Source organism: Strix uralensis, chromosome 5, assembly GCF_047716275.1.
Source record: "Strix uralensis isolate ZFMK-TIS-50842 chromosome 5, bStrUra1, whole genome shotgun sequence".
Classification (NCBI taxonomy): domain Eukaryota; kingdom Metazoa; phylum Chordata; class Aves; order Strigiformes; family Strigidae; genus Strix; species Strix uralensis.
The window spans coordinates 61,257,618-61,271,966 of record NC_133976.1 but is presented as its reverse complement, the minus strand read 5'-3'; the positions used below and the strand labels follow the sequence as shown (position 1 = coordinate 61,271,966).

At 39.3% G+C, this 14,349-nt stretch overlaps 1 protein-coding gene across 1 annotated transcript in view; it reads right to left on the bottom strand.

Moving 5' to 3' along the window:
- The window catches only part of BPIFC (BPI fold containing family C), a 48,029-nt gene that overhangs the window by 19,157 nt on the left and 14,523 nt on the right, over positions 1-14,349 (bottom strand). The window contains 11 exon segments of the mRNA XM_074871313.1: positions 646-727; positions 2,260-2,304; positions 3,727-3,792; positions 4,427-4,593; positions 5,543-5,601; positions 6,558-6,701; positions 6,703-6,728; positions 10,549-10,640; positions 12,206-12,266; positions 12,353-12,416; positions 13,141-13,299. Of these exon segments, the coding sequence (XP_074727414.1) occupies positions 646-727; positions 2,260-2,304; positions 3,727-3,792; positions 4,427-4,593; positions 5,543-5,601; positions 6,558-6,701; positions 6,703-6,728; positions 10,549-10,640; positions 12,206-12,266; positions 12,353-12,416; positions 13,141-13,299 (965 nt within the window).

Here is a 14,349-nt window from a genome sequence, read left to right as displayed (position 1 = left end):
TGTGAACAACAGCCAGAGGACTAGGGCTTAAGGGGCAGTGTCATGCTAAGCCATGGCTCTGGTTTGAAAAGGCCCATCTAGCCATGGGACTTGGTCAGTTGGCCCCAGAGCATGTGTTCCATTGGAAGTGAGAAGAGATGGGCACCAAGGCTTTAGTTCTCTTTTTCCCCATCTCATGAATTCTCCCCCAAATAGGTAGAAGAAAGTGCCTAAAGTGTTATCAATGAGGCACACCAAACTATTTAAAAACCTCCATTTCTTTTGAGTTTTTCTTCTTCCATTCTTTTTCTGGTCACTTTTCACCTACCACACAATACAATGAATTGGAAGCCCTGCTGTGATTTACTGCTGTTTGGTTTCAGGATGCTTTTTTTAGTAAAAAACTGAGGCAGCCAGCTAGATAAATAAACTGATTCAGCTAAAAGTCAAATGCAAGCCACATTTCTGTCCTGAGTTGGAGCTGAACTTTCTGTATTTTGGCATTTGTAGACTAGTTTTCCTTTCCATACACTTTTAATATCTCCTGGTTGGATATCTCTGGTGACACTGACATAAGACAAAGAAATCTTCCAGCTCCATTTTACAAATATGAGAGGTACAGAATTATTTGGTAAATGATACCCTTGAAGAGCTGCAGCTACTCACATGCAAGGAAGAACTGCCGGGTGTTGTAAAGGCCAAGGGGAGCCTTGGCTGCAGTGAGCATGAGACTGTGGAATTTCAGATCCTGGGAGGAACAAGCAAGACAAAGAACAGAATTACAGACATAGACTTCATATGAGCACCTTTCAGGGACCTGCTTGTCAGGATCTGTGGGAAATTGCCCTGGAGACTAGAGGCCCAGAAGAGCTGGCTAATCTTCAAGAGCAGCCACCTCAGAGCATAAGAATGATCAATTACAATGTTCAGACAATTGAGCAACTATGGCAGAAGGCCAGCATGAATGAACATGGAGCTCTTGAGTGAACTCAGAACACAAAAAGGAAGCATACAGAAGATGGAAACTGAGACCAGCTACTTGGAAGGAACACAAAGATATTCCTTGCACATGTAGGAATGAAGTCAGGAAAGCCAAAGTTCAGTTGGAGCTTAAATTAGTTTGGGAGGTGAAGGGCAACAGGAAAGGTTTCTGTAAGTACATCAGTAGCAAAAGGAAGGCTAAGAAGAATGAGGGCTGATTGCTCAGTGGGCCGGTGGACTAGTGACAAGAGGCATAGAAAAGGCCATTTTTACTAGCAAGACTTGTCCTCTGGCCTCTTGGGTTGCTATGCTCCTAGCAGAGTCTGTGGGAGTGAGGCATCACCCACAGCAGAGGAAGACAGAGTTCAGGATCACTTAACCCACTCGGACATACACAAATCCATGGGACCAGACAGGATGCATCTGGAGATGCTGAAAGTTCTGCCTGGCTGATCTCATTGTGAAGCTGCTGTCTATCACCTTCAAAAAGTCATGGGCCTTAAGAAAGGTTCCTCATGACTGGAAAAAGGCAGGCATCACACCTGTCTTCAACAAGGTCAAGGAGGATGATCCAGAGAAGTCAGTCTCACCTCAGTCCCTGAGAAGGTTATGGAGCAAAATGTCTTAGAAGCCATTTCTAAAGCACATGAAGGATAAATGGGTTAGTGTCCTCCTCCCTTCATGTAAAGATGTAGCTTGGGCTGAGCTGCTGAAGAGTCACACTGACCATTTCTCAGTCTACAGTGAATGATCTAAACAGTGGCATGGTGTTTCTTTTATTCCCTGTTTTTGACTCCCCTTTTTATGATATTTGGTTGAAGTGATTCAAGATAATGGAACTGAGCTTAAGCCTGACTTCGTGTTCACTCCAACTGCTACGCCTACTCAATCCAGCTGTGAATTCAGGCTGGCTGTCAGAAGCAGCTAGAAGAAGTGTTAGCCCCATCCCTGCTTTTGTGCTGCTGGATACAGAAGTGAACAGAATCAACTATGATGGCTTGCTAGGTCATGCAGACCCAGACAGACATTTCTCTTTGTTTCAATTAATGTTACATGGTAATAAATCTATAACATTTGGAGCCCCTGATGAGGAAAAAAACCCAACACTCCAAGAGGTATATTTCCTCTTACTGGAAAGAAAGAGAAAAGCAGAGAATATACTATTTCTAAGCAGAAAGAGTGGTGGCAGATGATATCCCTGAGACAGACCAACAATGGTCCAGCAACAAGTTCAGATGAATTTCTTTTATCTCTGAAGGGCTCAGCTACCTTTCTTAGGCACTGAAACCATCAACTTACCTCAGAGAAGCCAAGAGTGGAGTGCAGCAGGGAGAACTGGAGCCTGAGGAAAAGAAGTAAAAGAAGAGGTTTCACTAGAAAGGATGAAGACAAAAGTTATGCACACTGCTTGAAGGTTCATTTGTGGAATCTCATACTGATTTAATGCTGATTCACACATTTAACTTTGCCAAAGACTCTTTGATTTCCAACAGCTTTTAATCAAAACTGGCACAACTACAAATGAGTTCTAGAATCACTGGCATCTTTCTGATACTAGTCTCCTCCTACAGTCAAGTGTAGTCCTGGGCTGTGACTATAAGACTTGGGAAATCAAATTTCTCTGGAATTGCCATTTCCTGCAATGGCTGAACTATACATTCCTCAAATGTTCATTATGATTTGAATAAACTCATATCCATTGTTAACCATTATGATTGCCTAACTTTTTCTGTTGATGCCTGTAATGCATTCTCAGATCATTGTAAATATAATCCTTGGGAAAACCAACATTTTGAAGAACAGAATACATTCTTGTGTCAAAAGCTCTGAGTGAGTGGCATCATTACTTCTTAAACTTATACGGACAGGATCAGATCACTCTAAGTCCTCTTTTCCTGTTAAAAAGAGCCAGTGACCAAAACTAAGAAAAGGCTGATCACATTTTTCTTTAATTAAAATGTAATAGGTTAGAAAATATCATATATTCTGGAATACAGCACCAGCTTGGAGTATAGACCTAACAAGAAGAAACACCAATGTGGGCTACTTGCCTGAAAGTCTGTGCTTCTACCCACCTGCTGCATTTAGGGAGAAAGGGGCTGTAAACCCAGCCCAGCTTGAAGTGTGAATAAAATTTGTTGTAAGACAGCTGAGAACACCCATAACTGTAGGTAGCCACAAAACCAACAAGATGTAAAAAGCTCTGAGCTTTGCTTCAAACTACAGGCACCTTTCTAGTTTCATTTGTTTGATGGCATGGTGTCTGCTGTTGCAGTATGTGCTATGTAATCTCACTTTTCCCTTCCTCTCATGTGAAGGCATACAGAGAGCTAGTTACAGCGGTCCAGTGCAGTATTTGCACTATGGCAGTTCTGTTTATGATGCTCAGACATGGCATGGCAGCAACATTTAGAGGGTTTTGAATAAACTACTCAACTTCATTCTCCAACATTGGCACAGACTGAAACAGAAGCCTTTAAGATAACCAATAAATGGAACATTGTCATCTGGAAAGATATTTAACCTACAGAAAGGGGTAGTATCATGTTGCCCAAGAGACATGGTTGTTCCACAATATTATTATATTTCACCTGCAAGACTTAGACTAACCAGTCAAAAGTATCTTAGAGCTCTTGTGGGAAAGAAGGTAACTAATTTTCTTTTTCTCATGGTGAAACAAGCACTGTTATGCTGACACAATGAAGTTCTTTTGTGTCCTAATGTTGGGATTGTTAATGTTGCTTTCTGAATTTTCCTTGGTTAGCTCTTCAGAAGTAATGAGATAACCAACTTCTGTTTGGTTATTGTCAAACTGGCTCTGGTGCTGGCTGTCTGCAGGGAAAAAACCAAAACAGTATTCTGTGACTGTATACGCAGATAGATACTGTCTTAGATACAGGCACAAATGCAATTGCTTTTCTGATTGGAAACACGATGTGTAAACTTTTTATTTGGTCAATACATGTAGATAGTGAAACAATTTATAAATGTGCAGCCTTCTGCTAGCAACTGAGATTGCATGTGTGAAGTGATAATACTACCCTGATTGCCTCCTTATCATTAGGTTCATTTAAGTCCTTGCATGGCTGATATAATTGGTTTACTTTCAACCTAATGAAAAGACATCTGGGGACACACTGAACTATTTCATAACAAACAAGTTAGGAAGACTGGGCATCAGATAATTAATTTTTATATATTACAATTTATTCTTGAATAATCACTCAACCTCCCACATGGAAAAAAGGGCTCGCATAAGTAGCCCTCTGCACCTGCGTGTTAAATTCTACAATATGTAGTGCATGTTTCCTCCCTGTGAAGTGCAACAGAACAGTATGCATATTTGTGGCAGACCAGTATATGCTATTTTATGATGATCTGTATGATTTTCAAAGGATCTGGAAGATTACTGTGTGCTTTGTTCAGCCCCAGCACTGAATGTTATCTTCTATCTCATGTTACTTACTAGATTCCCTGTAAAGATGTACTGGGTGGTTGAATTTGGCAGAAGAGCAAAGACTTCTACACAGCCAGTGATCTGTAGGATGCATATGTCTGCAGTTAAACTGACCGCAGGTGGTGATGTAGCCATCAGTTTCAGCAGCACTGGGCATGCTGGTACATAGCTCAGAGAATGTGGAATTTCAAAGAGGAAAAAAACATTGAATGCAGAGTTAAGCTACAGTTTCCATGGCTGCATCATAATCAGGTGCTATCTTCTGGCTAATTAACCTATATTAAAAATACTTCATTTTAATTACACCAACTGAAATGACAAAATTAGCATTGCATATACTCTTGAGTTTCAGAGACCATAAAACAAATTATGAAGTTTTAGACCCACAGATATTGAACATATATAGAGAAATAATTTAAATGTTTTCCCGAAAAATGTATTTCAAGAGGAGGGGATTAGCACTGCATGTTGAAGAAATGAGGGAAATGAGTGATTCCAGTAAGAAAAAATTAATGATCCTGACAATATAAAGAATTTGGAAAAGAGGCAGCCTTCCAAAAGAGCCAATCTTTTGAAAAATAGAGAAAGTCCTAGAGAACAAAACATTAGTTTGCAGTGCCACAGATTCCAAATTTCATAATTTTATAGTAAATGTTGCCATATTAGGGATTTTTAAAGCATCTCATAGTATCTTCATTTCTTGCATCACCTTTATAAACTTAGCTACTCATGACTATTACTTCCCATTGTATATAATCTCCAGTAGTCATAAACCATGCATCTTTGCATAGAGAAGTCAGGCTACCAATAGCAGAGATACCATTACCCTGAACAGGAATAAAAGGAGACTGATCTCACAGATCACTTAGTCTTTATAACTGTTTCAGAGACTGAGAGCAAATCCAGCACTCAGAGCAGTAGAGAATGACTAGAGTAGTGTGATATAGTTAGGAAGAACATAGAGTTATGATGGGATAGACATTTATGTTTGCATCTTACACTAATCATAAACAAGCTCAGTTTCCTTGTCTCCTCCAAACTTTTGCAAATGAACTAGTACACAGATAATATCTATAAAAACATTAGCTACTGCTCCTTCTTAAAAGGTCTGTACAAGTAAAAGTACCACCTCAGGAACAAAGTCTTTGAATAAGGCGGTATTTAGGTTAAAAGTAGTAGCAAGCAGTAAATAAATGAATTAGATCACTACATCAGCTTGAAAATTAGGTTTTCCTTGGGAAAAAACTCCATATCCTGTTTAGTTTTAGATAATGCATGTTTTGATTCAGTATTTCATTGCTGCAGAATGATTCCTAGGGAACCCACAGTGCTCTGTGGGACAGAAGAGAGACAGATTTCTCATGGACATGTTTCAGAAACATGTACTAGTGAATAAGCATTATTCTTTGAAAGAACAGAGGTGGCATCCTGCTTTCTTCTTGCCTTTGGGACTTTCTTAGATGAAATATACTGAATCTGTCAGAGGCAGGACTCAAAAATCTCATTTGTCCATTTGCTGCTGACCACTATGCTGATGTTTATCAGTGCCATTTCTGTCACCAATTTTTATAAAGACCCTCTTAGCACTGTTTCAGTTAGAAAAAACTTCTTGGTAACTCTGACTACTAATGCCAGTGTGGAAACAGCATTTCTGAGAGAAGTCTTGTATGTTCTTCACCCACAGCTGAAAGCTTAGTTTCTTTGTACCTGCTTCTTGCCTCATCCTGCTGCTCTGTTAAGTCTGAGGGTTTATTGTAGCTCTCAACATAGCCAATACTTTTGTTGTGGGCCTCTATGCAGCAGACTGTGGCTTCAGTACACTTTTTCCTGTCTTGCCCTTTCCTTTCCTATGTGGAATCCATGGAGAGAAAAGCTTTTTTTTGGTTCTTTCTTGCCATTCCTTGCACACCAAGTCTGTGATGTTCATATCTGTCATTCCTTGCCTAGAGCTGCCAAGAAGTTCAGACTTAGGTCTGAGGGAGACATTGACTATTGTAAATGATGACATACAGAATGAATGTCAGGATTCCCTCCTACAAGTGGTAGAAGTGTGACCCAAATCTGTGTAAAATGGCAAATATAATGTGAATATCCATACCACTGATATTTGTAATTCTATTACATGCAAATTATACTCACGTCTTTGGAGATGGTGATGTTAAAGGCCCCTGCTCTGTAGTAAGCCAGTGAAGCAGACTTGAGAAAATAACTGGAGACTCCCAGGTATAGCATGGAAGCACCCTGGTTTGGGAGAGCAAACAGAGCTGGCGCAAAGGAAGGGTCTCTGATTTCCTACTGGATAGACTGTGCCCTGCAAAGAGTCATTATCAAGTATTTCTAGTTGTAAACATTTGTATCTGTCACAATGCACTAGCAGTGGTTGAACAGAAAGAATTCTTCCTAATCTGAAGAAAATCTTGACATTAAAGAAAACCTGGAGTAAGCAAATAAGTTTGTGATATGACCTAAAAATCAGCAAATTTAGACTCTTTTGCAAAAATACAGGAATCACAGAGAAAACCTGGCCTCCATCCTTTCAAAGTTTGAATTTCAGTATTCAAGTGATTATTCTGAACTGCAGCTATGTGACAGAAAAAAAATTCTCTGGACCACAGCTTTCATTCTCTTGTGGCAAAGACACATTCGTTAATTTAATTCTAAGGGTGCCATTTTAAGAAAATATTCAGATACACCCCAAAAGCACTGGAAGTTGCTTAGGACAGGGACACAAAGGAACTGAACTCTTAGCCCTGGTCCAGCTGCCAGTCCTCCAAGACCTAGTTTGGGTGCTGCACAGGTGTGGAACCTTGGTTAAGTTACACTATGAAAACAATTCTTAAAATGTGAGAAGGTGTGTGAGCTCAGGCCATGTAAGACAAGAAAAGTAAGAACAGACAGTATGTAAGTAGTGTAATTATTGACACTGTAATGGTTAGTAGCTGAAGGATTCAACAGGAAAAATACTGACATGGAAAGGTATAAAACCCTAAGAAAAAAGTTGAGGTGGAAGATGGCAACTCATAACCATCAAGAATCAGCCTGTTCCAAGGAGCACTGAAGACCAGTAACTTCCTTAACTGATTAATAACCGATTTACAAAGACTCATCCAGTATCCCATTGGGATGTTAAATCCCATTGGTGTCATGTTAAAGCTTAGCCTGTAAATTCTAATTAGCTATAGCAGCTGATAAATAATTTCTTCGTATTTTTAAGCTATGTATATCCTGCTTGCAGAGTGTTTTTTGTGAGTGGTAAAAGTTGCTTGAACAAAATAACCAAGAGGGAGATTTTCAGCCACAGCCACAGATCTAGCACATCTTTCTTAAGTCAGTTCTGAGAGCCATGGGGATGCTCTGAATTACAAAGACTGTTGAGGCTGCTGGAAAAGCTGGGCATTGCTGAGATATCTCTTGCCAACAAAGGCGGAAAATGGATAAAAAAGGAACTGCTGTGTGCTGCTTAAGGACTGTCTGTGAGAAGTCTTTTTTTTGGGTGTGACCTGTACATATACAAGATGCTGAGTCACCTCAAAAAAAATGCTTGGGATTGCAATCACATTGGTTAGCCATCATGGATTATGTATCCCTGGTAACAGGTGAAGACCAAGCAGCAGTGAAAGAGCTGTGTATCTAAAGAACATTTTTATGCTGTTTATAAAGCACCTCTGAAGGGTTTCAACTCTGAAATAATTTACTTTTAAATAATAGCTTTGGTTAATTAACAAATGCAGTTAATTGAAGTGCTAAGGCTTGGACAACCGGCCCAAGCCAGAGTTGACCTATAGATGAATCCTGTATATTTTATAACTGATAAGCATTGTGCTAATAGGTATTATACTAAGTTATAGCAAACCACCTATTCTGATGTAAAAGGTGGAAGTACTGAAGCCTGAGCAACAGGCCCTGAGTCGAAGCTGCTAACTCAGTATGTAATCATTAGTGAAATATGTATGGAAGATGTAGCTATCTTGAATGTATCTTTATCTTTCTTTGTGTGTGGATAAAATAACAGGGTCATGGACACAGTTGTTTGTCACTGTGGCCTGATGTGAGACCTTGCGCCTAATCCAATTAGATAATCAGAAGAACTCCCTTAGCTTCTTCCTTGAGCCCTGGCCAGGCTCTGGGGGAATCTAATGTGAGATTGAAACCAGATATTTCCGCTTAAAACAAAGGTGCCAGTTATTCTGGCTTGCTGATTTTTGGGTATATAAGGCTGGACCCGCTCACAGCAACTTTGCATGCCTCACCTATGGGTGGACGCACCACATAGGATTTCCCACTTGCCGGGACAGGCTCTCCAAATCCTCGCTGTAACCGGGGCTGCCCAGCGACTGCGGATCTGGATGATGGTAACGTATGCAAGTGGTGATGTATCTTTCTTAATCACTATTCTCTCTCTCAGGTAGTAATGATTTGATGCATTACCCTGTATTTTCCCATTTGTTTAAGTGCACTATTCTGTCTTTTCTTACTGTATGTTTTCTGTATTATTCTGTTACATTATTTAGTTATTTTGAATAAAATACACCTACTCTTTTCACTCTGGTGTCTGAGTTTAACTGGTATCCCTAATCAGCAAATCATAAATTGGTGTCAGAAGTGGGATACGACAAAAATGCCATTATTTAAAGTAACCTTTGGATGTTTTAAATTGTATGAAAAGGTATCTATTGAAAAAGGGAAAGAAACTACAAATTCAAGTAAACAAGGATGGATTTTGTTAACTGCATACAGAAAACAACACCAGAGTAAAGGGAGGCTCTGTTGTTAGAGCGCTCCCAGATGAAGCGACAGATGTGTGATTTGCAGAGTCAAACAGTGATGTTGCAATGCCAGAATAAGTTGCTTGCTGATAAACTGGATACTTATCAGACAGTGGCGGAGAAAGCTGCGGTGCGAGTAGCACAATATAAGTATAGGAGAAGGAGAAACTGTAAGAAAGTGCATGTGGTGATTGCAGAAGCGGGTGTGCAGTGGGATCCTGCTAGAGATCCTAATATTGGGCAACCTGTGAGGAAGGATATGATAGAGGATTATACACAGCATGAAATAAATGATATAATTGAAAGATTTAAGCAGAGACCGGGGGAATCCTTGCTCTCTTGGATGGTGCGTTTGCAGGATCAGGGAGTGGCAGGGGTAACCCTAGACGCAGGAGATTCTAAAAGATTTTTGATTTTAAGTTCAGATTCTTTTGTGCAGGATGCATTTCAAAACAACACTCAGGATATTAACTTGTTAGCATTGGCTGCTCTGGGATGTAATACCAAATATCCTACAGAGAATGATTGGCTGGCATCTGACCGTCAGTGGTATACTTTGCAAGATTGTATACAGCAAATGAAAGAGGAAGGGATGAAAGCAGTTACTTTTGTAGGAGACGCTGACTTTATGATGCAGCATCCTTTGTTGGTCACTATGAGAAACAGAGTGATTAAAACCGCTCCACCGGCATATAAAAATGTAATTATAACTCTTTTGATTAATGAGATAGAAAATCCCCTTTGTGACATAATAGAAAAAGTGCAACAGTTACATGACCTTGAAGAGTGGGGCCCCTGAGGGAGTGCAGGGAATTGAGATACTCGAGACAGCCCTAAAGGCAGTGAAAACAGGATTTCTCGTAAGGAAATGTTTACGGCTTTGTTAAAAGACAGCATGTCTCATGAAAAAATTTATGGTGTTCCAACTAACGAGCCGTGGCGAATATATACACAGAGAGAGCTGAATAAACCTAGCAAGAGAGTGCAGAGTTCTAAAACTAAGAATCCAGGGACAACTCAGCCTATGGCGCCCCTGCTTGAACCTCAGCGGGACCCTCCATCTGCCCACAGAGGGCCCCCCGTGAGTGGATCACTGGTCCCGGAGGTGAAAGAGGATTGGGCAGCGTTTTCTGACTTGTACCCTTTGCAGGAGGCAAGTGAGGTGAATCGTATTATAATCAGCAAAACATTAATTTATTAAATAAGCAATTGTATCTGGTTTCCAAAAGAGCTCCAAATGTCTTACATTGCTTTTCTAATTAAATATTGGAGAGGCTGAGTAAGACTGTAGTGAAAGAAAGTGAATCAACACAACAGAGAATCAGAAAAGTCTTAGAAAGCACACTGATATTAAAGACAAATTACTTTCAAATTCAAGTTAATGTGTGTTTTGAAGACTATTGGAGAACTAACTAGGGAATAGTCTATATGGGCAAAGGCATCAATCTGGTTTAAGACTAGAAGAATGATGGACAAAACCAAAACAGCCGTTATTACAAAAACACATCACAAGCGGTTATTGTTTAGTTAAAGGCAAAGGCATTATAGAAATGATGAATCTGAAGAAAAACAAGGGTGGAAGATGTAAGAAGGAAATAAAAAAACTTGTTATAAGGGAAAAAGTGAGAGTATTCCCTCTGGAAAAGTCATCCGTTCCTCCTGGTTTAGGCCCTGTTCTGCTGTTGTCCACAACTGAATACATTCCTCAGAAATCTCTCCCATGCAATGAAAGAAAAAGTATCTAGGGCAGAGTCCCCTTTTTTGTTATGTGTTTGCCCAAGAGAACTAAAGTCTCCTATATGATTAGCGAAATACTGGTAAATACTACTAAATACTTTGGAAGATGACATTAGCACATTTTTACGCATACCAGTGTTGAAGACAAGGGATGTTTGTTCCCAACAATAGAGGGCACTTTACCAGACAATATGATTGAAGATTTCTTCTGAAATGTGCTCGCATGCAGCTTCAGTCTGATTGTTATTTTTGACTGTAAGATCTGTTCATACTGTGTAAAAATCAGATGGGTTTAAAGAGAAATGGTGAATTCACACAGAGATTGTGAACTACTCAATATGACAGCAGAGCTTGGAGTGGCCTTGAGCCTGAAGTGTTTAGGTATGTGATGCATAAGAAAATGTTCTCGATGACTATGATTTTCAGTAATATTTGCCACATTTTCAGTAATATTTGGCACACGGCAGGTATAGGCCATTTTAGGAAAAATAAAAATCTACTTACTCTGCTTCTGAATAGCAGAGCAGATAATAGAAATATCCACAATGCAAAGTGAAGAGCGGGAACAAACTCTTTGACCTGAATTATATGACTTAGGTGAATTAAATTAATTTGAATTGGTGAAAACTACAAATAAGCACAACAAATAAGCCCCTTTTTTGGAAAAAAAAAAGCACAACAACAACAACAAAAAAGCTGTGAAATTTATTATAGAAGTGAAAATCTTATATATATATATATATATATATATATATATATGCTTTTTGGACACATATCTATTGTCTTCATGTCTCTGCAAGAGTGACACAGGAATTGTTCCTGGTGTGAAGAGAAGCATGCTTAGTGTGACGCTGTCTTCCTTCAGCATATTGTTATCTCAAACTCAAGTTCAAAACAAGATATGCTAAGTTTATGAGATCTTACAGGGATGTTTGTTAGCTCTTTAGTGGATTACTGCTAACTCGGGTTTTCTTATGTCCACAGTACCAAGAGCATGAAAATGTTAATCTCAAAAATCTAAGGAAATAACACAGGTCAGCTACAACAGACTGAAAGATTACAGGTGACCTGCTATGGACACAGAAGAAATCTGAATATTGTATACAAGGTGCATGCAAGAGATTTCTAGGGTAGACTCTGGTGAAGGTACAGAACAATGGCCGTATTTTTCTTCCTTCACTTTTTTTGTACTGTGAATAAAGGAATGGTTTGGCATCTAATAAAAAAGGCTACAATTTGAGCACTATGAAAATTACTTAACAGAAAGCTGTTATCAGCAACTCACCCTTATGCTTTCTTAGCTGTGCATCCATCATTTGGATTTTGTACTTGATATTTAGGCATAGCTACATAAAAGAGAGGCAAGTCAGTAATGTAAGGGCTGTATTTCAACTCCTCCTTTCACTACTTGAAACCATCTTTGCAAACTTACATTTTTATCCAATTTGGTGTGAATGGGCTTCTCAAGGTAATCAGACAGAAAGCTGTAGATCCAGCTAGAGGGAAGGAAGTGAACACAATGACTTTTTACCATGGATTGAAATTTTCAAAATATAGAATCTGGCAGACTGGGACATCAATGTCCTTTATATTAATGACATGTGATTACAGCAATATTGGTAGACTGTGCAGTTGACTGTTTTTATTAATTTCTAAGCCTCAGACAAATGCTAGGAGCTCTCAGTCTCATAAAAGCTGTTTAGAAGGCAATCTGAAAAGTAGTGAATGTTCATGTTAATGTGTTGACAAACAATACTCAATTAGCCACATTTTGTCTTTCGGTAAAACAAAAAAATTTCTAGAAAATCAAAATGAGGACAACTACAAGCATTGTTTCATATTATCTTTGGAAAGTTTTATCGTGAAATTGTAGGTCAGCTTGTCAAAAGGCATAATCAGTCTAGACCACCTTCATAACTGCAAACCTCCATTTGCAATCTTGTATTCTTTAATATGCCCAAATGGCATTGTTTTCATATGCAGCATGCTTAGTTAACTTATATGTTGGCACATGCAGAAAGAAGTGTAGATTAACTGCACTTCACACACCCAGGAAAGGAGCTTGGTTTTGAAAACAGACCTATAAAAATCTATTTTCATAGCCTTCAATAATTAGTTGTATCCTGTAACTGGATCCCTAAAAGTCAAAATTTGAAAAGGGGCCCTTATACTACAAACCCTGCTACTTCCCAGAGTTATTAGAAAATCTACTGTACATACCTAGAGCCTCCATTTAACTTGACTTTTATACTATTAATGATCAGCTGGCAATTGTGTAGCAACATGGACAAGTGGCCTGTGCTGTCCCTTGACAATTTGAAGATAACTGCAATAAACAGTCCTGAGATGGACACAGTAATTCCTCCTTGGTCTTTGCTGCTCGGAGGAAAAAACCAAACTCAGTCAAGGAAACATCTGTTTTAAAGGAACAATTTAAGCAACTACCTGTAAATCAAGTTTGAAAGGACTTTTTGCTTCAGTCATCTCGAATGAAGAATGGGTTTTCTGGGGATTAAAGTAGATTAGGGACATGCATAGTATTCAAAAACAGATTATATGCATGAGTTTCCAGGGCATGAATTTTCCAGTGTTGTGCAGGATTTGACAAGTTTGCAAAAATGTGACAATGTCACAGCAACACCAGACATTCCAATCCTTCATGACAGATCACCCTGAAGGCCTCTGGGACTGCAGCAGCAGAAGTCAGTTAGCTAATAAATATAACATAACCCAGCAGTTCTCAACTTTGCAATTGTTCCACTTCCCTCTTTCTTGTAACAAATTTCAATAACTCTTTAAAATATATACATTCCTCCATTCTTTGTCCTGCCCAAATCCATTCATTCTGTCTCCTTCCTGTAAAAATCCCTTCTAAGACCCCAACAAAAATATCCTTATACCTAAATTCCAGCAAGTTTAGGTATTAGGACTATGGTTAGGAGTTGTAGAAGCTGTAGACCAACCAAGCAGGATACAGAGAGCTGAATGGATGTTAGAATAGCCTTATTTACCATATAATAACCTTATTTACTGTAACAGAACTGGCACCAAAAGCATTTTTCACCCCTTCATCCTGGTTACTCAGGTTTTCTTTTCCCAGGCATTACTACAGTGGCTGCACCACACTATGGAGAAAGAGCCCAGCCCAATATGAAGCTCAAACCATGAGTCTCTCAGTTTTCCTCTTTATTTTTCAGGCTAAGCAAAAATCCTGGGGAAAAAGGTTGTAATCCCAAAAGATTAATCTAGCCCAGCCCCAAACCATACACTACCCTTGACCAAACTAGTGAGTAGTATTGCCAGTCACAGAGTCCCTCCTACCACCACTACCATTTTCAACCCCACCTTTCAGTCCATATATGTGCATCAAGTGGCTCTTGGAGGAAGTGCCACTCTCCAGACCCTCATTTTCCAGTCCCTAACCAAACC